At 43.5% G+C, this 25,609-nt stretch overlaps 1 protein-coding gene across 2 annotated transcripts in view; it reads left to right on the top strand.

The window, feature by feature from the left end:
• The window catches only part of LOC101631733 (core histone macro-H2A.2), a 43,850-nt gene that overhangs the window by 10,007 nt on the left and 8,234 nt on the right, over nt 1–25,609 (top strand). For both annotated transcript variants that reach the window (XM_004680814.2, XM_012723850.1), the window contains exons 2-4: nt 11,553–11,783; nt 22,782–22,888; nt 24,382–24,579. In XM_004680814.2, coding sequence (XP_004680871.1) covers nt 11,612–11,783; nt 22,782–22,888; nt 24,382–24,579 — 477 coding nt within the window. In that variant the 5' untranslated portion in view covers nt 11,553–11,611. The remainder of the gene's footprint in view (nt 1–11,552; nt 11,784–22,781; nt 22,889–24,381; nt 24,580–25,609) is intronic.

Below are 25,609 nucleotides of genomic sequence, written 5' to 3'. Positions count from 1 at the left end.
TATCAACAACTTGTACTTCTGTCATTTTAAGAAAAAAAAAAAACCTTGTTCAATTTCAACCAAGACAGAAAGACAAGCTAAAGTTCACCTCAAATGACAGCAGCAACAGACACCCTAATGCCACCTGCCTACCCCCACACATCCCCACTGTCCTCTCCTGTCTCCTGTAAAATACCCATGATGGCCATACAGTCCCAGCCTCTGAATTATGAAGAATATGCTGGCAGCTAAGCTTCCTGCTGGATCATTCCAAGACATGACTTGAAATACTTTTTAAAAAGGGAATGATTTGTAATCCAATAGTACAATTTAAATAAATTGGGTTAATGGTTGGTTCTAACATTCATGGCTGGTTAATTTGGTTAATTTGATCCATGTGTCATTTTGATGAAATTGCACTTGATATAGCTCTTTACACTATAAATTGTTAATGTGCTTTAACATATATGACGATAAAATTATTGACTGCTCTCGTTCGCTTAAAGGTGGCCTTGAAAGAAAATGGTTTGGAAAGTATTACTTGTGCAATAATGATTTGCCCTTGGAGTTCATAAATGGAAGTGTAATAGAGCAAGTGATTTAGCTAGTATTACTGAAAATGGTTTTTATAGCTTCAAAATAATACTAACAAAACTATTATTATTTTAATATAGTACTTAGGGTAACACACTAAAATATATTGGAATTCTATTAGGTCTGAGACTAAGAGATTTTTTTATATCCTTTAAAAATATATCTCTACATAGATTTCATGTATTTATATTGAATTCTCTGATGTCCTAGCTAGTTTTATTTCAGCTCATTTTATTCTCCCCAAGGATAGTTTTGAACTGACAGAGTAAAGATGCTTCATTACAGTGTCTACTTCATCTTTTCATAAATATTTACAATATAAAGTATTCTGAAGCACAATGCTAGAGATTAGGGAAATATCATGAGGACTAAAAATGAATAAATTTTAGCAATTTTAAAACAGTACATGAATGCATTAGGGAAAGGCACTATGAATTTCATGTTAGTGAACATTTCTGAAAACAGTCCTTTTAAATTCATTTTCATCATTAAAAAGCTTTAAGACCTCTTGTTTCTAGATTAAAATAATGTGTTTATGGGAACATTCTGATTTGCATACTTTTGAAGAGAATGACCTCAAAAGAGCAGCACTGTCAAAGAAGCTGTTTTGTAAATTCCAGGTCCTTTTTTGGGGTCACCAGCCCAACCATTCCTTACCTGGACTTGTTATATTCTTCATCAGCTTACCTATAATAAAAATATCATAAGTTGAGGCACTTTAAAAAATGTTTTGCTCTTTTTTTCTTTTTTAAAGATTTATTTATTGATGCATACAGAACTGGGGCACAGGCCAGAGGTGCAGGGGTGGTGAATTCACCAGATTCAGAGTGGGGAGCAGAACAGGCCGACTGATGAAATACACTGCCTAGGGGAGCAGCAGGTGGGTCAGGAGATGTCTGTCACACCATGTGGGTCACCTCCAAGGTGGGGATCAAACTCGTGCTAAAGTCGCTTTAGCTTCTCAGTGCTGTGCTTTAACCCACTGCGCCACCAGGGAGGGCCCACTTTGTTGGTTTTTTATGCATGAGAAAGAATTGTTTAAGTGAAAGAAAAATATTAGTGTAAAACCACTCTTTTGCCTTTTCATGAAGACAATATTCTATAATCATGCAAATATGGACAAACTGAATTTGATTCTAGTATCTGAATCTTGTACAAACTTTTGTTACAGAACTTTGTATTCCTCAATTATTTCAAGACCAGTTGGTTTCCAATGACTCATCTGTGATGAAAGTGATCTATTTTCTTTAAAGGTTTATTTATTTGTGCATAAAGAACTAGGGTACAGGCCAGAGGCTCTGGGGCACCAAAAGGCTTCACCAGAGACAGAGCAGGGAGCAGAACAGGCAAATCGATGAAGCACACTGCTGAGGGGAGCAGCGAGCGGGTCAGGAGAGGTCTGCCACACCATGTGGTCACCTCCGGGGCAGGCGGGGATCGAACTCATGAGGAAGTGGCTTTAGCTTCTCAGTGCTGTGCTTTAACCCGCTGTGCCACCAGGGAGGGCCGATCTAATTTTTTAATGTGTCATTATTACCTACTTAAAAAACATTTGAGCTTCTCCTTATCAGCATACTCATTTCTAGGCCAGTTCCCAAATGGTACTTGTTAAGATGTTAAATTAATATCCAGTACATTAAATTAACAAATCCAATAAATAAATATCCAATACAATGTCCAATCTAAAGAACACAAAAACACTAATTTGAAGAGACATATGTGCCCCATATTCATAGCAGCATTAGACAAAATAGCCAAGAGCTAATAATAACTCAAGTGACTCAAGTGCCCACTGACAGAGGAATGGATAAAGAAGATGTTATTATGTATATGGTTTACTCTGTATTGGTTCTTTATATAATCTTTATGAATGTGTGTGTGAATAATCACCTTTATCCATTCCATTGCTGATGGGTGAAAGGTTTGGCAGTTAAAGGATAGAAGGTCCAAGCAAAGTTTCTGACAGACAGGAACTTTATTACATTCCCAGGTGAGGTTCACTGACCGCCATGGGGGTCTGAGAAGTTGCACCCGCTGCAGAACCTGGGTGAGCTTTTTATAGGCATGGAAGTTGCTTTTTCAGAAACTGATTCATCAATGACGCTTATCAGTTCCCAGAATGCAGGCAGTTCCCAGAATTTAGGAGTCTCAAATTAGGAGGCTCCTGGTATGCAGACAATAACAGTCTCAGAATCAAAGTTCCCACCCTCAGCCTTGCCCCAGCCACCTGGACTTACAATTGGCATGCCCTGCACACACACACCCCAAATTCCAAACTAGAACCATACTTACCAAACAATAGTTTAGGAAAATTTTTCTATGTACTTGCAGTAATTCACCTTGTCTTTCATTCTTAAATATGAATGCATGACCCCAAATCACCAGACATTAAGGAAAATCATAAAAGAGAAAGATGAAAAAACTTACTAGGTTTAAACAATTTAGAGAAAAGAATACAACTTATATGGATCATAATTAATTTCAGAGAGATTAGATCATACAGTGCATTCATAAAGAGCAGGGTGCAATGAAAAAGGAACAGAGAATGAGAAAGAGCTTTTGAAAATTAAATATATCATTACTAAAATTAGATATTAAAAGGATTTAGAAAATGGGACCTCCCTGGCAGTACAAGTGGTTAAGATGCAGCACTATGAAGCTATCCATAGCCATGGGAGCATGAGTTCAATCCCAGCCAGGGAGCTCACACACATGGTGCTGCAGACCTCTCTTGTCTTGCCCACTGCTCCCCTCAGCAGTGTACTTCAGTAGATCTGTCTTCTGCTCCCCAGTCTGTCTCTGATGAATCACCCCCATATCTCTGACCTGCACCCCAGTTCTTGTATGCATGAATAAATAAATGAATAAATAAATATTTTTTAAAGTATTTAGAATGTAGGAAAAGGATACAAGACAGGCAATTCAACATCCAATTTACAGACATCCTGATAAAAGATGAGTAAACAAAGTGAAATAAATAAGAAACAGAGAAAAAGATAATCAAATACATCACAGGGGGAAATTCCCAAAGTTATGAAAGATATGAGAGTTTAGATTGAAAGGGAACATCATTGCGTACTGAGCAGGATGAATGGGAAAGGGGTAAACCTACATATATCCTTACAAAATTTTGAAACATAAAGAGAAAATGTAAAAGCAATTGAGGTACCAGATTTATCTAGAGCACTTGATGCAAAACAATGATGGATCAATGACCCCAAAATATTGAAGTAAAATTATTTTGATGGTAAAAACTACATATCCCACCAAAGATCATTCCAAAACATTATTACTTTTCTCTACTGTCTCTGAAGAGTTATAGAAAATAAGAGAAAATCAAAAAAGCTGACATCATAAGATCAGGGATAAACTGGAAAGACAGTCCCAGGTTGAAAGTTAACCACCCTCCCACATGACGTGACAGCAAAGAAACTCAGGAACAGTATCTCTGGGAAGAAAGTGGACCCAGCAAAAAACAATATAGTTAAGAAGCTGGGATACCCCAGCTGAAACTGACATTCAGTGAAGGCCCATTTCTCTCATGTCAGCACGAGCAAAGAAAAGGATAATTGAGGATTCCATTTTTGCAAATTTGTCTACATGCTAAAATTTATTTGTGACCCCAAAATCAATACTCTTGGTGATTTGACTTGTCACTCAAGGCAAAGAATGGCATGCCCAGAACAACAAAAAAATGAGCCATTTCTCATGCTATAAACAAATGTCCTTTTTGCGGTTTACTTAATGTAGTGTAGTTCATATTTTTGTGTTTTTTGTTGGTGATTTCACTGTTTAAAGTGGTCACCAAGCATGGCCCTGAAGTACTGTCTAGCCTCTCTAAGCACAGAAGGCTGCAGTGTGCATTTCAGAGAAACTGTGTGTGTTAAATAAGCTGTATTCGATCAAGAGTTATAGTGCTGTTGGCAGAGTTCAATGGTAATAAATCAGCAGTAGATATTAAATATGGTGTCTTTAAACAGAAACACACATAAAACAAGGTTCTGTATTGACCTACGGATGAAAATGTATCCAGAGACTCACCGAAACCTACCCGTTTCCTGTTTGAGCAGTGGTTCTGTGTTCTTGGCTTCTTTATAGAACTCCATATAATGGGAGGTATCTGTAATTAATAACCTCAAGGGTGGAGGGACTGCCTAGACAAGAAAAACATCATCCAAATGAAAATCCAAGTAAAATGTGGGATGATAGCAGCACATTCCTAGAGCAAATCCACTGTTAGATGCCAGGATATGCAGGTCCTAGTGTGGAGTCACAGGGAAGCAAATGTGAGGTCAACACTTGACTCAGTTCTGGAAGAGTATTTACAAAGTCTTGATCCTACAAATACTGCTTATGGGCATTCAATTTCCAAAATAAACCTAGAAACGAAGATTTCATTGTGATTACCAAATACCTTGAAGCAGGACATTATAAATGTCGTGAATCGGGACAAAGGAAAGGATGGAAGAGAAAGGTAGAATTAGTGAGCTAGAGTAGGAAAAGTTCCATGGAAGGATCAGGCTGCTCCCAGCTTCACTTTACAGAACAGTGATTCAGGATAACACCTAACATTGGTGGAGTCAGAAAAAGAGATTGAAGTATAATATATAATAATATATAATAATATATAATATTATATTATATATTATATTATATATTATATATAATAATATATAATTCTTAATAATAAGAATTTCCAAGATGGGGCCTCCCTGGGGTACGGGTTATGTCTCAGCACTATCATGCTACTACGGCCTGAGTTCCATTGCTGCCAGGGAGGTGACCCACATGTGGCGCGGCAGACCTCTCCTGTCTCGCCTGCTGCTCCCCTCAGCAGTGTACTTCAGGCAATCTGCTTGTTCTGCTCCCCACTCTGTCTCCTGTGCATCCTCTCATACACACACCCCAACACACACCCCTCTGGCTTATACCCCAGTTTATCTAAGCATAAATAAATAAATCTTTTTTTTTTAATTTCCAAGTAAGCAACAGAAGAAAGAGAAATGAAAACACACTGTCCACAAATGGGAAAGTGAAAAAAATGAACTAAGTTTTCATCCTTCTTAGACAGGTATTGATAGGAACTGTCTAAAAGTAAAAGTCAGTGGAAAAGTAGAAGTATTAAGACTGAATTTTGGAGGTAATCCCTGGAACTAAAATACAAAACTGTTACATGGAATGACCTCTGGAAGCGAAACTGGGAGCAGAAAGAGGGGGAGAGGAGAGAGAATACTGCTTTTCATTTTGCCAATTTCTTGGCTTTTTTGTTTTGTTTTACTATGTACAGTATTACTTAGATTTGAAGACATAATAAACTCAAAATTTTTTAATAATTTTTTAAACTTTCTTATTTTCCTTGCTTAGAGTTAGCTTGATCAAGTCACAATTATATGTTTCAGCTGATGGTGGTGGGCCCTAACAGAAGATTCCAGTTAGTTCACGAAGAACAGAGTGTCTTAGCCATTTTTTCCTCAATGCCCCTAAGTCAGGAGAAATGCTCTCAGTTCCAGTTAGTATAGTAGAAGGTTAGGTTCAAGTGACACCTATTTGTGTCCCAACAATTTAGGAGCTGTTGGGAGGAAATAATAAACATGAATTAAAATAAAGGCTATTGATAGCCCTGTTACATTTGCACAGTGAATGACAATAGCACAATAGCCCCTGTTGAGACCACAACTTCTGACACGTTGGAATCAGACCAGAGCACTCTCCTTGCTGTTCTGTTTCTGTGATTTCCACCCCACAGTTTTTAATCAGAGCAATGGCCAAAAGAATCAGCTTTGCAAATATATATCCCTGCTGTGAGCTGCTACTTGTGGATCCAACATAAACATCACTGTGTTTCCCTTGGAAACATAAACACCCACTGAGATGCTCCAGGGTGCTTCAGCGCGCAGTTTGGGTATCACAGTTGTAGCATCTATGTGAAACCTTTTTATGGTCTGTCATGCAACTTCAGTGGAAAAGATTTGAGGACAAGAGCCCCATATATTCCACAACAGCTAAGGTAGTTTCTTGTTCAATAACAAATGTCCCATAAATAATGTCTGTCATTGAAATCTGCGATATCATACATTGCAAGATGCATGCTGATTTCTAGAGTTAGGCAAATGTTTTTTTGGGGAAAATGCATCATACAATCAGTGAAATAAGGTACATATTTGAATAAGCTGCTGTGAGTTTATTGCCATGGCTGAGTTAGTCCTGCACTTTCATATACACCATTGTGATATCAGTAAAAGCTAATTCATCGGTGTCCTTATGGGTTTAAATGCCAATCATAGAGATAAATTCTTGAACACTGGAGTCCAGTTATGCCTTCTTCCTCAGCGCACACAAAACCAGTGTTGTTCTTCCACCTGCTGCTGTCCTGTGAGTGACAAGGAATGAGAAGGCAGACTACTCTCCCCTAAGTTTTGAGGTTTTACTTTTCCTGTCCCCCACTGTTAACATGCTTTAAAACTCTTCCATTCACTTTGCAAGTCATTACGATACTGCCTACCCTGGCCATACCTTGATCTTTCAGATATGAAATCTGCAGGTGCATTGCAGATCCCAACTGTACCTAGTTCGAGTCCCAATTCTTCCCGCACCCTATGAGGGACCCGGTGGAGGGGAACCATCTGAACTCAGCCTCCAGGGGGCGCCCACATAGAGTGCATAATGCGGGAAGGGCTTCATGCCGCCGGATTCTGCCCTCAAACATGTTAATAAACGTAATGTCCTATAGAGTGTGGAGTATAGCTTTGGCTAACTAGAGCAAAACTTGCTTTACAGAAGAAGGTAAATTGTATGAGTGGGAGGAGGAAAAATCGCAGTAGTTCTCTTAAAATAAATTACAGAGGGTCTCCCTCTGTAAGGGGTTAAAGTCTCAGCTTTATCAAGCTACCTCAGCCACTACAGCATGTGTTCAATCCCTTGCCACCAAGCTGACCCACATGGTGCAGCAGACAGCTTCTGCTTTACCCTCTGCTCCCCTCAGCAGTGTATTTCAGTAGATCTTCCTCTTATGCTCCCGGCTGCCTCTAGTGAATCCTCTCTCTCACACAGAAACACCCCTTTCTGGCCTATACCCTAGCTCTTGTATGCATAAATAAATAAAAATAATTTTTAAAATATATATATTTCAGAGATCCAAATTCCCAGGAAGTAGATAAGAACCCTATCAAGTTGTTTTTTTTTTTAAAGATTTATTTATTTATGCATACAGAGCTGGGGTACAGGCCAGAGGTGCAGGGATGGTGAGAGGATTCACCAGAGACAGAGTGGGGAGCAGAACAGGCAGATCAACGAAGTACACTGCTGAGGGGAGCAGTGGGCGGGTCAGGAGGGGTCTGCCGAACCATGTGGGTCACCTCCAGGAGTGGGGATCAAACTAAAGTGGCTGTGGTTCGCTTGCTAACTCATGCTGAAGTGGCTTTAGCTTCTTAGTGCTGTGCTTTAACCCGCTGTGCCACCAGGGAAGGCCCCTATCAAGTTTTTAACCCCAGTTTGCCGAAGACTGGTTAGAATCCCGAGTGGCCTGGAAAAGATGGAACTTAGGCGTTGCAACTTCTCACAATTCTAGGCAACTCTAGCACAGCTGAGGAGCAGGGGTCTTTAAAAAGTACAGCTCAGCTCCTGTCTAGCTTCCTCTCTGTTTCTCCTAAAGATCCTTGGCGGGGGTCTGATTCTCACACTGCCTGCCCAGGGCCTCACAGCCCCCAGGGGCCCAGCAGTTGGGTGGCTGCTCCCTACACTCTTCACAGTGTCTGAAATGATGGGTTCCTGGGCTCAAAGAACCCACCAGCCCTGTTCAAGTGCATCTAACAGTCAATCTCACACTTAGACTTTAAATGCAGCTGCACCCCAGTTCTAAGACTTGTTACAAAGTGATATGTGTGGGCCCTCCCTGCTGGTGCAGCGGATTAGGACATAACACTGCAAGCTGGCCACAGCCACCTCAGTGTGAGTTCGATCCCCGGCTGCAGAGGTGACCCACATGGTGCGGCAGATCTCTCCTGACCCACCCACTGCGCCCTCAGCAGTGTATTTCAGTAGATCTGCTTGTTCTGCTTCCCCACTCTGTCTCTGGTGAAGCCTCTTACCGCCTCTGCACCTCTGGGCTGTGCCCCAGTTCTGTGTGCATAAATAAAAGAAATTTTTAAAAAACAAAAACAAAGTGATATATGTTTGGGGGTAATCCTGCTTTACAACATTCAGCTGAACAATATTCAAAGTTGCTCTGTTTGATCTTGTCCTGGTTTTCCTCACCTGACTATTGTATTTTCCTGAGTGTTTTGGCATCAATTACTGAAGACACCTGTATCTCTCTATTGCCAGGACAGTCTGTGACTCCTGTGACTGACACTGGGGGCATCTCCAGAGGCCAGACAGGAGTGGCAGGGCCATGCCCTGTGGCATCTGGGCTGTATGCATTGTTCCCCCTGCTGCCAGCAGAGATTAAGAGCATCCAGCACACACTGTATCCACAGGGCATGTCCATGCTGTGATGGACTTTTCAGGTGGTTTCCTTGGCAACCAGACCTACTAATCCTCCCCCCACACACACCCTTACCAGTAAGTGAAAAAGCACATAATTGGCTTAGTGGAATCACCAATACTAATACATCTTTATGAACCTGCATGGGCTCCGAGCTCTTTAGAACTGAATTCTTTAAGAAACTAAGCTTCTTTTCCACAACCATTTGAAAGTGCATTTTATAAAATTGGAATGTGTAAGACCAGAAGGATCTTTAGGATCATTCAATCACCTGCCTGTTGTACAGATGAGACCCACAGGAACGCACAGCTCACCTAGGGGGCCCAGACCCAGACTTCCCCCCCCCATCCTGGGCTCATTCCACCATCCCGAAAGACACTTTCATATTGAGAGGCGGTCGCAGAATACTTGTGCCATGCAGCTCCCTCTGGGGACAGGGGTTGTTTAACATGGCCGAATGTGACCCCTGTCTCCTGCACGACCTTTTTTTTTTTTTTTTTTAAGCTTTAGTTATTTATGCATACAGAATTGAGGTACAGGTCAGAGGCTCGGGGCAGTAAGAGGATTCACCAGAGACAGAGTGGGGAGCAGAACAGGCCAACTGACGAAGTACATTGCTGAGGGGAACAGTGGGTGGGTTAGGAGAGGTCTGCTGTGCCATGTGGGTCACCTCCCTGGCCGGGAATCAAACTTGAGCTGAAGCGACTGTGGCTAGCTTTGTAGTGCTGTGCTTTAACCCATTGCACCACCAGGGAGGACCTTACTACGTCTTTTAATCAATAGCACAAATGACTGTAATATAGCCATACCTGTTATAATGGTTGCATTTAGCCCCAAAGTCAGTACTGACCAACAGCAGGCTTTCGGACACTTGCTGATGTCTGAGTTTCCTCAATGTAAATTGATGGTTGCTGGCCTAATATGCTTCCTCAAAAAAGGACATCTGTGAATGAATGCACAACAGTTAGGAGCCTCAGACAGCAGCACAGAAAATGTGAACAGATGTTCCAAAAGTGGTGATACCCTTTTATCCCTGGAGCTTATTATGAAAGAGATCACATTCTAGGGCTTTTTGCTCATCTTTGCTAGTCCTTAACTTTGACGAATACCTACATCTTTTGGAGACAAATGACATATAAAATAGGAGCCTGGTAAGTATTCAACACATATGAGCATTTTAAAAACCACGTCCAGGAAGTATGTAATAAAACACCTTAAACTCCTGTGCTTCACCTCACAGACAGGAGTGTGGTAAGAATGAGGTTGTTGCTGATTTTGTAGGTTGTATATAGAACTGCTCAGTCATCATGGAGGGTAACAGGATATTTTAGGAATTTGAACTCTAGTTCATTCTTCCATCCAGTTCAATGAACCCCAGCTTTGAATCCTCCTTTAGCCATGAGTTCATATAACATTTTCTTCCATCATCATCGTAATACCTTCCTTAGGTCATTCATAGCCACCCCAGCTGTGGGAAAACTGACATAGTCGAGATTTGAGAACAGACTTCTCCACAGATGGAACCAATGTCAACTTATTGTTGACTTTCTCTTTTTCCATGCCCAAAGCACACGACCACTGAGAACACGATGACCCTTGGGGCAGGGGGCTTTAACTCTATCTAACATATTTCTTAGAAACGTTCTCTTTCCTTCACTTTGTTCCTGCTTGCTTGTCCTCTGTAATTGGCTTGTACTTATTCTGAATGATATTCCATTTTTTGACCCTAAGACTCCCTCGATCAACAGGTTAAGCTCTGTTACAATTACTTTTAGTCTTACAAAGACTTTTTCAGACATGTATAATTATTTTATCTTTCCGCAAAAGTTGGCTTTCTGAAATGACAATGAATTCCATTCATGTCTCTTGGCACATTGGACTGAAGTCACCTCCTGCTGCTTAAAATCAACCTGGATTCCCATTCCAAGGAGGAGGGGCTTGAGTTGCTTTATGGCTTTTAATTTGCTGTGTTTGGTTTCTCTGCCTTAGCTTTTTCAGTAACACTGGCGTGTCTTTAAGAATGCTACATTATTGGAGAATTTAAAACAGTGTTTCCCTCTGAGAACTGCACACATCAGCTTTGAGTTTGTGGTCAAAACTGACCACTGTAATAGGCATGACCATATTATGGTAACTCTTTATTAAAATAGGCAGAAGTAAATCAGAGCCCGAAAGGACCGTATTGATTTTCTTGTTGCTGTTGAAACGAATTATCCCCCAATGTAGTGGCTTAAAACAATACAAATCTATTCTCTTTATAGTTCTGGAAGACAGAAGTCCAGAACTAGTGACAGATTCCTCTACGGGGAGTTGGTTGGTTTGACGGGCTGGGGAGATGTTTTACTAAAGCCCTTGGGAGCCACCCTGCCTGCAGCTCCTGGCGGCCCAGCTGCCCCGCCCCCCAAGGTTAGACAGATCACAGTGCCCGGGGCCACACCACTGTCCCCCAGGATGTTCGCCAAGGGCTCCTCCTCCCACTGACTCCTTTTCTTTTCAGCATTGTGTTGGTGTCTGGAGATCACTGAATCAGCAAGCTGAGAGGAAAACCGCAGCAAGATGTCGGGCCGAAGCGGGAAGAAGAAAATGTCCAAGCTGTCCAGATCCGCCAGGGCCGGGGTCATCTTCCCGGTGGGGAGGCTGATGCGCTACCTGAAGAAAGGGACGTTCAAGTACCGGATCAGCGTGGGCGCCCCGGTCTACATGGCGGCAGTCATCGAGTACCTGGCAGGTAAAATGAGCGGCGGCCCCGCCCCCTCCCGGTGGCTCCTCCCACACAGGTCGGGAAGGGACGCGCAGAGTCTCCCCGCGGCTATGTTCTGGCTGCGGCGGTAGCGAAGGGGTTTCGGTTTGCCTGCATAGCTAAAATCAATTTCTGCAGGCCTTAGGGGAGGAAAGAGGACATAAGAAGGACAGATGATCAGCACGGAAAGAAGAGGACTCACAAGAACGTGCTTTAAAAATCTAGGCTCCAGCAGAAGGCGGTGGATTGAGGGGGGGCCAGAGGGGGGGGCTTGGAAGTTACTGTTCCTTTTGTGAAAAAAAGTCCTCACTTTACAGCAAATTTCTCTTTAAACATTTTGCTGGTGTATTAAAACTAGAACTCAGTGTTTATAAATAACATTAACCTGAGCATGTGAGGCACCTTCAGTTGGCTCCTTTTTTTTTTTTTTAAGATCTATTTATTTATGCATACAGAACTGGGGTAAAGGCTAGAGGTGAAGGGGCAGTGAGAGGATTCACCAGAGACAGAGTGATTGGTGAAGAACACTGCCTAGGGGAGCAGCGGGTGAGACAGGGGAGATCTGTTGCACCAAGTGGATCACCCCCCTGGCAGGGGATTGAACTTGAGCTGAAGCAGCTGAGGCTAGCTTCACAATGGGGCGCTTTAACCCACTGCGCCACCAGGGAGGGCCCATCTTCAGCTGGTTCGATGAAGCTGGTGGGTTTCTAATTTTGCTCTCCTTTATGGAGGTGGGTCTGACTTTCTAGAACAGTACAGATACCTTCCTGCCTCTACAGAGGGGCGGTCCAGCCCTGCTGGGGCAAGTGGAATGGGAGGGAGGTGTTTTGTAGCCAGGCCTGTCTCCTCTGTATCTTTTCCTGCCCATCCTTGGAACTTTTGTTCCCCTCCAAAGTAGGGCTGGAGTTGAGAGAACACAGGCTTAGATAAATGCAGTTTATCATTTGACCAGCTCTGTGACCTTGGGCTGGTTCCTTAACTTCTCTGAGCTTCAGTTGTTTCTAGCAGTAGTTCACTGAATTCTGTTAACTCATTAACTGAGTTAAATGAGGTAACATTTGTAAAACTGAGCTAATGTATGCCTGCTGCATAGGATGCATTCAATAAGTGGTAATTCTGTTCTCTTTACTATTAAGAGCTGATGAAATCATTCCAGACAATGGTATAAATAATTAATTTCCTAAAGTGTTGTATTTTCAAGCTGTATTTGCATTTTAATGAGAGGAGTTTTAAGACAAAGGAATACATCATTAATAGTGGAATCTCAGGTCACTGTTGAGTAAATTAAAAGGGGAATTTTAAATCAAGTGTTAGTTGTTTTTACTGTGGTTTTTGGAGGGGACATCAATTGACTTCGCTGTGGGCAGGGGGTTCAAAGTACCAAAGCTTCCTGTCACCTTGAACTGACCTTCAATATTCATGACACAAGTATTGATTGAATTTCTACTTTGGATCAAGCCTTACAGAAAACAGATATATGGTCCTGCCTTCACCCACTTAGGAAGAAGGAAAAGCATCAAACCTATCAGAATCAAATGACATATATGTTGGATTGTGAACTTAGAGGCACTTTGGGAAGTGAGGAGAATGATGGGGATGTCCCTGATATAAAGCAAGTGTTGTTACAGCCAAAACTAGGTGTACAACTCTGGCTTTGCCCAGATTGCTTGATCTAAAATCCTGATACCTGGGTTTTTACCCTGGCAGATTCTAGGGTGTGTTCTTGGCATCAGGATTTTCTTTCTTTTTTTTAAGATTTATTTATTTATGTGTACAGAATTAGGGTGCAAGCCAGAGGTGCAGGGCGATGAGAGGATTCCTCAGAGGCAGAGAGGGGAGCAGAACAGGCAGATGGACAAAATACCCTGCTGAGGGGAGCAGTGGGCAGGTCAGGAGACGTCTGCTGCGTCATGTGGATCACCTCCAGGGGCCATGGTTGGAACTCACCCTGAAGCGGCTGCGGCTAGCTTGCAGTGCTGTGTCCTAACCCTTTGCACCACCAGGGAGGGCCTTCTAAGTTATCTCAAAGGATTCTGATGAGCAGACAGGATGGGAAATTATTAAGTGTTTGTTAGATTCACTGGGAGGGTTGAGCTAAGGGGAGACAGTGAGTTTGGGGAGGAATGAAGATAAAGACCCAACGTTTACAGAAAGGACTGTACTGGAAGTTCTCCCTTCCAGGAGCTGGAGGAAGTTCCAAGGAGCAGAGCTTGGAACTGCAAGGGGGTGAGAGATGAGATGGGTTTGGGGTAGGGGGTTCTGGAGGGCCACAGTGAGCTTGTGTACATTTCCCTCTCAGCAAGGGAAGGCAACAGAGAGAGGAGGTGGCATTTTGCAGGCATCAGTTGGGCTTTAGGTAGAGTCCAAGTGGCAGGAAGCAAGGATGAGCTTCCAGAAGCCAAAGGGGCTTACTTTCATGACTCTTTTGAGAACTGGCAGGGGCCAGGACTAGGGGTGTGCTATAGGAATGATGAGAATTTGGGGACTATCTTGTAGGAAAAGTAGTCAGCTCTGCTTGGCTAAGGAGAGGAAGAGTGCTTTCAGGATGGTGTAAACCCTCTCACCTTGGGTTGGCTATATTTTTTCAAGCCAACCTGGCAAAGGTTGAGAAGTAAGATGTGGACTTAGATCATTGGAGACTGCCTATAAGGAGTCCAGCCAAGAAAAGAAGAGAAGAGAGCAGAGCAGAGCAGCGGATTCATGGAGCACGAGGCCTCGAGGGAAGAAGAAGCAGGATGTAGGAGGAGAGGCGCTGGAACCTGGAAGGTTAGGATATTTACAAGATGCCCAGCAGGGCACAGCGATTAGGAGCCTGGATTCTGCCTCTGCCTCTTATAGGCAGTCCGCTTTGTTCAGTCTCTTAGTGTCACTGTGAGAATTACTCAAGGTTAACGCATGAAAAGTACCAGTCTAGGGCATGGGGGCAGCTGTGCTGCTACTGTTGTTATGAGTGAACACCCATGAGGTCGGTCTGGAGCCCAGAAGGGGGCTGTCCAGCTGCAGGTCCAGATCCAGGAGCATGGGCAGACTGCAGGAAAGCTATGCGAATGAGCAGTGTCACTGGGGAAAGCATGGGGACAAGACCAGAGAGACCAGAGTCCCGTCAAAGTGAGCCCAGAGTACTGGGTTTATGGACCAAGTAAGGGAGAGGGTGGTGATAGAGGCTGAAGAGGGCAGCCAGAGGTTTCCAAGGAAATGCATCGGCATGTGGTGCTGTGGAGACCAAGAGGAGAGAGTGGGAGCCAACCGGGGGCAAGCCTATGGGAGCAGAGGTGGCAGGAACAATAATTGTGCCACCCCAAGGTCATGGCAAACTTGGTGAGGAGGGTGTGATTGGTCAAACCACAGGGGCGTGCAGAGATGTGGATGGATGAGAGACAAAGGGGTAGGGACTCTTTTAGGGAGTTTGGTCCAGAAGAAGGAAAGAGAGGGGCCGACGGCTGATGAGGTGGGAGAGGGGGTGATGTGAAAGAGGCTTGAATCTGGGCCCTTTGAATTTTATCTTAAAAATTTCACTAACCACACTTAAAATGGAGCATTTCCTTCCTTTGTGAAATTGGGCACAAACCTCAGTAGTGTCTGCAACACCTGGAACTTTCTCACTAATTAAAATCACCAGCATTCTCTTACTAAATGTCCATTATTTTAGATATCTAGAAAGGTCATGTACACTTACCATTATTTCAGAACACTGTAGTTATTAGACCTGCCACTGGATCTTATCATTTATGTTCCAATAAATAAGTACATAGACTACTATATCCCAGATTTTTTTTAATACTTTGAAAACTAGATTTCATTGTAGTTGATTTTGTCATCCTCTGTATTTTATACATTTAAAGCCTTATCCTGACACTCATTCGAATGGATATTATTTTTAAAAATGAATAAAGTGCTCATGAGGATATAAGAAAGAGAAACCAGGGCCTTTGTGTATTGTTTGTGGGGAGTGTGTGGTGAACAATTAGATGGGCCCTCAAAAATTAAGAATAGAATCATCCTATGATCCAGAGAATTAAAATCAGACATGCATCATTTACAGTAGTCAAAAGTGGAAAATAACCCAAGTACCCATCACCAGATGAATGGAGTATTCTTTACCACCAGTGGGATATCGCTCAGCCCTACGACAGTGACATTCTGATATGTGCACAACTTGGATGAGCCTTAAAGGCTTTATGCTCAGTGAAGTAAACCAGACTCAAGAGGACAGATACTGTATGATTCTACTTATATGAAGTAGCTAGAATGGGCAAATTCATAGGGACAGAAGGCAGAAAGCTCGTTGTCAGGGCTGAAGAGGTGGGGTAGGGGAGTTATGGTTTAATGGGTGTGGAGTTTCCATTTAGGATGATGATAAAGTTCTAGAAACGGAGGCAGTGATGATGGTTGCACAATACTGAATATAATCAGTGCTACTGAGTCATTCACTTAAAATGGTTCTAATGATAATTTTACATTTCACAATGATAAAAAAGAAATCTTATTCTAAGATAGGTCTTTGCATCTCACCAGACAATCAAAGCAATCCCTGGTGCCGATAAGGTACAGCACCCCTGCTGGAGGGAGAAAAGTTGGAGATGATTAGCCCAAGGAGAGAGGTCAAGAGGGAAGGACCCAGTTCCCAGAATGGGGGGGACAGCGAAGTACAGATGAACTCCCACAGTGTTCCATATGGAACACCAGCCTATCAAAGACATCCTTCTCTGACATGGAGTTTTTTGTTGCTGTTGTTTTAATATAATAGTTTATTTTTACATCATTTTGTGTCTTTTCCCCTCTCAGTTGTAATCTCCATGGACTTCCCATCACCAAATCCATCATGTACCATCACCATAGTCTAATGCACTTCCCCCATCCCTGTTTTTGTCCCATTCCCCATTCCACCCCCATAAAATGTCTCTAGTATATAGTTGTTTGTTATTTTTTCCCCCTGGTCGTTTATGCTCCTGCTATGAATGAAACCATCTGGCAGATTTCTTTTTTTCTTTATGGCTTATTTCACTAAGCATGATCCCTTCCAGCTCCATCCATGTTTCTGCAAAAGGCAGATGTCCTTATCCTTTTTGGTTGCTGAGTAATATTCCATTGTGTATATGTACCACTTTTTTTGTGTGTGTGTGCCACATTTTTTAATCCAGTCATCTATTTTTGGGCATTTGGGTTGATTCCATGTCTTACCTATTGTAAATAAAGCAGCATAAATATGGGGGTGCAGATGACAAAGAGTTTTACCTTCACAGTTTCTCCTACCTGACCCCCAGAACATAGCTTTTCAGTTGCAGTGTTTGGCTCTTATCTGTAGGGATGGTGTTTGTCATCCCCCAAATGAACTGGGGTTCTCTCCCTGATGTCCTGAGAGCCAGCCTGGCCACAATCAGTGATGTCATCTGGCCAGTTTATGTCTTTTGGAGTGATGGCTCCAGCCTCTGAAGGTCCTCTTTCCATTCATTGCTTCTGAGAGGGAATCTGAGGCCGCAGGAATGGCATGAGAGAAGACTGGTGACTTTGCCAAAATGAAAGTTGCCTGAATCTTCAGCAAACTCTTGGGGAGAGATACAGTTCGCCTTGCCTGATTTCTCTGTACTGGTCCAGGTTCACACACCATTGTCATGATAGACAGTTTCTAGTCCCAAGGTGGGAGAGGTTGTACATCAGGCAGGATGTGTGCTGAAAGGCCTGAACCAACACCCCAGCCCCTGAGACATCCTCCACGGCCCAGAACAAATATCACGTCCCTTCTTCCGTACCTAGGTCTGTAAATGGCCCAGTTCTCATCTCCAACATAAGCAAAGCAAATTAGGGAGAGCAAGCCCCAAATTCTAGGAAAGAATTCGGCATTTCTCAAGAACAGATATAATGTAAATATAAGATAGAAACTGAATAACTTTTTTTTTTAATATTTATTTATTTGTTCATACAGAACTGGGGTACAGGCCAGAGGCGGCAAGAGGCTTCACCAGAGACAGAGTGGGGAGCAGAACAGGCAGATCGACGAAGTACACTGCTGAGGGGAGCAGCGGGCGGGTCAGGAGAGGTCTGCCACGCCATGTGGTCACCTCCAGGGCAGGTGGGAATCGAACTCATGAGGAAGTGGATTTAGTTTCTCAGTGCTGTGCTTTAACCCACTGCGCCACCAGGGAAGGCCCAAAAACTGAATAACTTTTAACCACTTTTAGGGTTAGAAAATGTTATGTCGTATTAATATATATATATATTAATTGACAAAACAAATAGGTCTTTTAAAAAGCTTGAATTTTGGGTGGCCCTCCCTGGTGGCGCAGCGGGTTAAAGCACAGCACTAAGAAGCTAAAGCCGCTTCTGCATGAGTTTGATTCCCACCTGCCCCGGAGGTGACCACATGGCGTGGCAGACCTCTCCTGACCCACCCGCTGCTCCCCTCAGCAGTGTACTTCGTTCATCTGCCTGTTCTGCTCCCCACTCTGTCTCTGGTGAAGCCTCTCGCCGCCCCTGAGCCTCTGGCCTGTACCCCCAGTTCTGTATGCACAAATAAATCTTTAAAAAAAAAAAAAAGTTTGCATTTCGGGACACCTCAGGAAACCATAATGGAATAGAGAAGTCCTTCATTTCCATACAACTGAGTCTATTCATTTAACACCAAGCATTTTTCATTCAGTGATTTTCATTTATCACATCGGTATTTTGAAAAGATGGCTTTGGCAGCCGAGCCTACATGTGTGGTTGTGTAGGCTGTAAACTGCACAAGCAGAGAGCATCATTCACAGCGGGCCTCATCACCTTGTTTATTTATCAGAAGCACTTCCAGTAGATGGCAGCAAAGGGCCTTCTCAAGACATCAACAAACAAATGTCTTAAGGTGTGTGTGATTTTATTTTGCACAAAGGTAACCTAGAGGACCAATGATGGCCTTATTAGCATGAGTCCAGAATACGACCAAATTGGGGGTGAGAAAACCATTTAGACATCCACTACAGTTATCTGGGCTGGGGAAAAAAGAGAGCCTTAACTCAGGTAATGGCAAGGAGTGTGGGGAAAAGGTGCAAAGTATAGGAGATGGGTGAGGTGGATGGAACCCCATGCGGCGCTGGAGCTGGTGAGAGGGAGAGGGCTGGGTAGGGAGAAGAAGAAGCTGTGTAGGGATGGAGCTGTCAGTACCAAGGGCCATGGGAAGAGCAGGCTTGGGGAAGTAGTTGGAAGAGGGGGATGTGGAAAGTTTGAAGTACCTGTGGGACTCCCAGGTGAGGCTGTGCAGGTGACATGCAGGGCTGGAGATGAAGCTCTGGTAGCATGGGAGGAAGATGGGTCCCACGGGAAGATCCCATGGCCCAAGCAGAGCAGAGGGTGCAGGCAGACCCAGGGGCAGCGTCACCTAGAGGCGAGTGAGCAAGTGGACAAGCTAGAAGAAAAGGGACTGGGAAAGGAAAGGCGTGAAGGGGCAGCCAGTTCACACCCCTGTCCCCACCCTCCATTCACCAGTGTGTCCCATCTCCTGCTACTGTATCTCTTCAGTGCTGGCTTAGACTGAGTACAGAATAAGAGGACACAGGTGCTCCAAATTAATGTGCACAATGAACCTCCCAACACTCTTTTGGTTATAGTCATCACTCTTAACTACCAGAGACACAGCTGTATAACAGATAGTTGCTATTGTTGGGAGTATGACGTCCGAGAGGTGAGGAATTTGCTAGAGAACCCTGGAGACTTCCACAGACATCACACCACTCAATAGAACAATGATCTTCCCACAAAATTTTCAGTGGAGAAAATTCGTGCTCTATACATCCAGTTTTCCTATTAATTGCCAATAGAAGGGTCTGATGTTCCCAAAATCAATAAAATCACTAATGAGTGTAGCAAACTGGCCCTCTGGTGGCACAACAGGTTAGGATGAAGCACTGCAAGCTGCCTGCAGCTGCTTCAGTGTGAGTTAGATCCCTGCCCAGAGGTGATCCAGATAGTGCAGCAGACCTCTCCTGACCCACCCGCTGCTCCCCTCAGCAGTGTACTTCATCGACCTGCCTGTTCTACTCCCCCCCCCCCTCTGTCTCCAGTGAAGCCTCTCACCGCCCCTGCACCTCTGATTTGTACCCCAGTTCTGTATGAATAAATAAATAAATCTTAAAAAAGTGTAGCAAACTTTTATAGTTCATGCAAATGTACTTGCCATAATAGCATCTGAAAATATGAATAATGATTGTCATTCTAAACACTTAAATGGCAAAGTCCCTGTCGCAAGTTGTGTTCAGACTGAACAACCTGAAAGGAAAAGGCGGAGAGGAGGGACGGACGCCATGAGTCTGTTCCCAAGTTCTGTGACTGGCCGCAAGAAAGGAAGGCTTGAGGCAGAAAAGCTGAGCAAGCAGAGTTTATTGCTCCGGGACAGCAGCTGAGAGGGAGCCCCCTAGAGTGGGGTCCGTAGCTACTGCCAACTCAATAAGGGGGAAGGGTCTCTTATATAGATTCTAAACTCAGATTCCAAAAGGGGTGACTCATCGCTGTGTCCTTGATGTGAGGCCCAGTTCGTTATCACCTCCAGCTAGTCCCATCCGAGATGCAAGGTCAGTTTATTACCACCTTATCAGTCCTTGGATGCAAGGCTAAATTCTTTACAGCCCTAATTCAGTCCTTGTGAGTAAATCTTTAGTCACTCCCAACACAACCAATGGAGGAAAGAACTCCTTGGTCTAAGTTTCTGCTGTATATTTTTCTTTCTGAAGAAAAATGTTCTGCCTCTGCTACTGCGCCTGATCTCATCATGTCTCTGAAATCTAACTTATTTCAGAAGGGTAAGTCCAGGAGCCAGTCTCACAGGCCCAGCCCAGCACTGCCGCTGAATCCCTGCCTTTACTCTCTTCCTGTGCTGATTTGATTCCAGAAGGTTGTCTGTCTGTGCCGCTAACGTCTGTGCATCTGTCTGTCAACCTGCCCTTCAGGGTCTCCCTGAAGTCCCTGTAGGACTTCCTTAGCCCTGCCTGCCATTCTTACAGCTTATTTGATCAACTTGGAAAGCTGCTTCTTCCTCTCAAGGCGACAGAGGCAGGAAAGTGATGATCTAAGATGCTAAATTAAGTTCAATTACTTGAAAGCTTAAAATGGAAAGACTCCTTGACACCCCAGCCAGAAAAAGGCCGAGGGGCGTCTCCTGCCTCCTGAGTGTGCCACCCGCTGCCTCAGTTACGCAGGTGCAGGAAACAAACGCCTTTGCTCCGAGCTCAGCTGGACCCTTTTACAAAGTCATCCCACAAGCCTATCTGTGAAAGCTTCATAACTCCGTTGCTCTTCGAGGGGTCCCCTTGGCAAGAGACAGTACTGGGCAGCTGCCTGAATGCAGTAAGCCACATGATCTAACCCGGCATTCATTTCAAATACTCTGTTGTCCCAACAGGACTGCTATCTTCGATTCAGAAAGCACAGTCACATATAAAATGAGTTGTTGGTAAACACAGTATTCATCACTTAATAACCTGGGAAAGATGTGGTGAGAATGGATTTGTAATGATATAGCACTTTTCATTATGGAAATGTCATATAAATATTTAACTCTAATGCTTATTTTATTCTAATTTTCTGTTAATCACATTTGCTTAGTTAATACACATACTTATGCCAGGGTTTTTTTTATTACCATAGATTTATGAATGATGGCAATTTCCTATGCTATTTTATTTGAAATTAGGTTGATTGTAAAGATTCACACAGAATCATCTGTTCCTTTTAGAGCTTAGTGTTTATGCCATTGTGCCAATGAAAAATCCCTCAATATACACACACATTTCCCTCCACAATATCAATGCGAAAATACATTTGCACATTGCCTCCAGCTTTCTAAGAGGAGTTTTTCCTTAAAGAGTCATTCATGTATTTGAAAGCAGACCAATTTGATTTTGTATGACATCCTCTCAAAATTGAGGAAGAAAAACAAAAGAAGATAGAGGTATACATGCCTATAAATAGCATAAACCAACCCTATAGATTTTTTTAAATTTTTAACTCAAGCTTTGATAGCATATGAAATAAGGTTAAGAACATTCCTTTTATACATCTTTCACACATACTTTGGTATGTTTGTTAAAGTCAGAAATATGCTTAAGTCCTGAGAGATATATAGAAAAGCCCTGAACCCCAATGTAACTTCTTTCCCAGTCCTTATAGGTATCTCCGTTAGGAGCTCACTTTTCTGGTTAAACATTTCCTCTTCTCATAGTATAAGTCAGTTCTTCTCAACCACTTTGCTTTAGGACAGGAGGAACCTGGAAACTGCAGGTGAAGGGGGATGTCAGTGAACACCAAAGACACTTCACCTACAGCACTATTCTCTTCAGATGGCGCTGCTCAAGTCTCTATTAGGACTCTGGATTGGTCAGGGTTAACTTCCGCTGACAGAGGCTTAAACAAGGGAGTTGATTTCTCGTACAAAAGAAGTTTTATCAAAGATAGTCCAGATTGATAAGGAGGCTATACTATAAGAGACTCTGGTTCTTTCTAACCTGTTTCTCTCTCAGCCACAACTTCTTCCTCTTGATCAAAGACAGCTGCTCCTAATCCAGCCATCACATCCACAGTCTACCAACAGAAAAAGAAGGCACAGCCCCTTTGTTGATGCACACCTCCCCAAAACACCATACAATGCAGCTGCTTGCCTTGCATTGCATTGGCCAGAGCTTAGTAACATGACTATACTGATCTACTGGGGATGTTGGGAGATATAGTCTTCAGTCCTGGGTTGTAGGCACAACAAAATCAAAGGCCCATGTGTTAAGGAAGAAAGGGATGTATTAAGGTCAAGAAATAACAAGAAGACTTTACCACAAGATCATATATCAGGGCTAAAATATCTTTGAGATGTTAGTTCTTTCCAGTTCTTTTTATTTCTTTCCAAGTCCAGACATAAAAATTATAGGCGAATATCACAACATTAAATTAAGGACTACTTCCAAAGAAAAGCAATAGAAATTTCAACCCCCAGTCTGTCGTTATCTATTAACTTCCCCCTTGTCATTTCAGCGGAAATTCTAGAATTGGCTGGCAATGCTGCGAGGGATAACAAGAAGGCCCGAATAGCGCCCAGACACATCCTGCTGGCAGTCGCCAATGACGAGGAGCTCAATCAGGTGGGACCAGAGCTTTGAGACAAATCACAGAATGGGTTTGCCAAACACACGCCTGGTGTGTATCCCTGGCTGACTTCAAATCATCCCTGACCCAGTTTTAGTTACATGTATAGAAAGGCAATTCAGGGCCTCCCTGGGGGCATAAGGGTTACGTCTCAGTACTATAAAGCTATCAGCAGCCACTGCAGCAGGAGTTCGATCCCTAGCCAGGGAGCTGATCCATATGGCACAGCAGACCTCTCCTGTCTCACCACAGCTCCCCTCAGCAGTGTATCTCAGTCAACCCGCCTGTTTTGCTCCCCACTGTCTCTGTCACGCCCCACACCCTAGCACTTCTGGCCTACACCCCAGCTCTTGTATGCATAAATAAATAAAATAAAATCTTATTTAAAAAAAAAAAAAAAAAAGACGATTCAGATCATGTGAGAGAAGAACAAAGCCAGATCTGTACAATCGCCTCTCGAATAGATCCCATTATACATTCTGGATCTGGCCAGACCTTCATTCCCTCTTCAAAGGCCAGCTCTCTGGCAACAGCGGTGCACCCCATCACTCTTTTCATAGTTTCTTCACCCAGATTTTGTTAATGATTTATTCTGATAAGAGCACAAGAGTCCTTCTTTATACATCAGAATTGATCCTTGTATTTTAGAACTGACTGCAAAGTGGAGCGGATGATCCCCAAAGACACACAAGAGGGCAGGTTGAGAGGAGAGGAATTTTTATTTATATTTACTTTCCTATCTCACTCATCTCCTCATAATCAGTTTTATTCCAGCCCATCATGGACTGACAAATTTTCCAAAATGCAATCACTTGGGGTAAAAAATGAAAGTAATCAAACAAACTACAAGCCACCGTTTTTGTTAGTTCCAGTAGGTCCCCAATAATTCTGTCAACTTGCTATATACATTTCTAGGCTCATTCTGGATCTTTCTCTAATCCTCTTGTCAGATGGTGTCCAAGAGCCTCTGGGCCAACCCTGCTTGCATTGCATTGGCACTTGAAGGAGAACTGCTAGACGTGCAGGCTGGACCGGTATAGCTGTATATGTCACTTACTTAAACTGAGCATGGTCAGTTGGGAGGTGCATAGGCAAACATGTCCATGCAAACATGTCTGCATGCTCAAAGGAGTGCAGAGACTACCAGTCTGTTATTAACATGGTCCAGCCCTAGCATTGACCTTTGAACTTCACTTTATCGAGCTGCACTCCACACATGGGAAGTCCTTTATCCTGTTGTGCTGGCATTCCAGAGCCCTGGTTTCAAGCTCTATAGCCCTTTCACTTTGCTGCATTTGCTTTGCTTTCTGTACAAGATCATAGGATTCCTTCATACCAGTGAAAAAGGAAGAACCTATCAAACCGTGCATTTATTATGCAATGCCTTCAGGAAAACAGAGACCGTTTCTAACACTTGTTCTGCCAGCTGCCTGCAATCCAGAACCAGCAGGATCTCTGCTGTCTGAGCTCATGCGTTTTCTCTCTTCAGCTGCTAAAAGGAGTGACCATTGCCAGTGGAGGTGTCCTGCCCAGGATTCACCCTGAACTGCTGGCCAAAAAACGAGGGACCAAAGGCAAATCAGAAACGATCCTCTCCCCACCCCCAGAGAAAAGAGGAAGAAAGGCCACTTCAGGCAAGAAGGGGGGCAAGAAATCGAAGGCTGCCAAACCCCGGACATCTAAAAAGGTGAGCAGGAGTTTGCTGAATGATCCAGGCTGAGTGGGGGGCTGGCAACCCCAAAGGACTGAGGACTCTCCACAGCTTGGCGTGGAGGGAATTGACAAGAATGTCCATGTGGAATAAAGGGGCATTGAAACTAGAGCCCAAGTCATCAAACAGGTTTGTTAGTAGCTTCCAAAACTTGGGTGGTTTTCATGATTCCAGCCCCCTTCCACGGCTCCCACCAAAATTGGAAGTGAGAGCTGGTAACTTAGAACTCTACTTTTCATTTCTCTTGCGAGCTCTGTTTCCACTAAAAAAAAAAAAAAAAAAAAATCCTCTAGTTTCCCATGGACGGGTGCCTGAGTCCAGCACATGGGAGGTCAGGTGTTTGAGGGCAGCTGAAACGCTAAGTAGCTGCGGTTCAGAGGGGCCATTTGTGAGGTAATACTTTCATAGGCTGCCCGGTACACTTACCTCTGCTACATGTGGGTACTTAAATATGAATTAAAATTAATTAAAACTAAATCAGATTAAAAGTTCAATTTCTCGGTTGTACTAGCCTCATTTCCAGGGCTCTCTCGCAACTGAGCAGCCCCAACGGGAACATGTCTAGTCACAGAGGGTTCCACTGGACGGTGCTGTTGCAGAGCTGTCAAATTTTCATTCCACAGACCCCTTGATAACATGAAAGATGTATAAACCTTTGCTCCACTGCCGCTGTGCCCAGGAGACGTGGGGGAGAAGGAAATCTAAGCAGTGCATTGTGAAGGAGCCCTGTTGCTCCTGAGGCCTGTCATCATCAGCTGAAGGTGTTGCAAAAAGCACGAATACCATACCTGTGTCCAGGTTTGAGTACCTGCGTCCAGGTACATGTGAACACCTTGAACACACCTCACTAGTGGCAGTACTTTTATCTTTCCCTCATATTACTGCTCCTTACTTCCCTCCATCGAGAACAGCAAAACCATGCCTTACTCTTTCCTTTCATATCCGAGTTGATGGTAGCCAGAGAAGAATTTAACAGAGCCGCTTTGGATGTTTTCTGGATTATTTC

The sequence above is a fragment of the Condylura cristata genome, unplaced genomic scaffold, assembly GCF_000260355.1.
Source record: "Condylura cristata isolate star-nosed mole 26May11 unplaced genomic scaffold, ConCri1.0 scaffold00011, whole genome shotgun sequence".
In the NCBI taxonomy this organism is placed as follows: Eukaryota; Metazoa; Chordata; class Mammalia; order Eulipotyphla; family Talpidae; genus Condylura; species Condylura cristata.
This window is presented reverse-complemented; position numbering and strand designations above follow the sequence as displayed.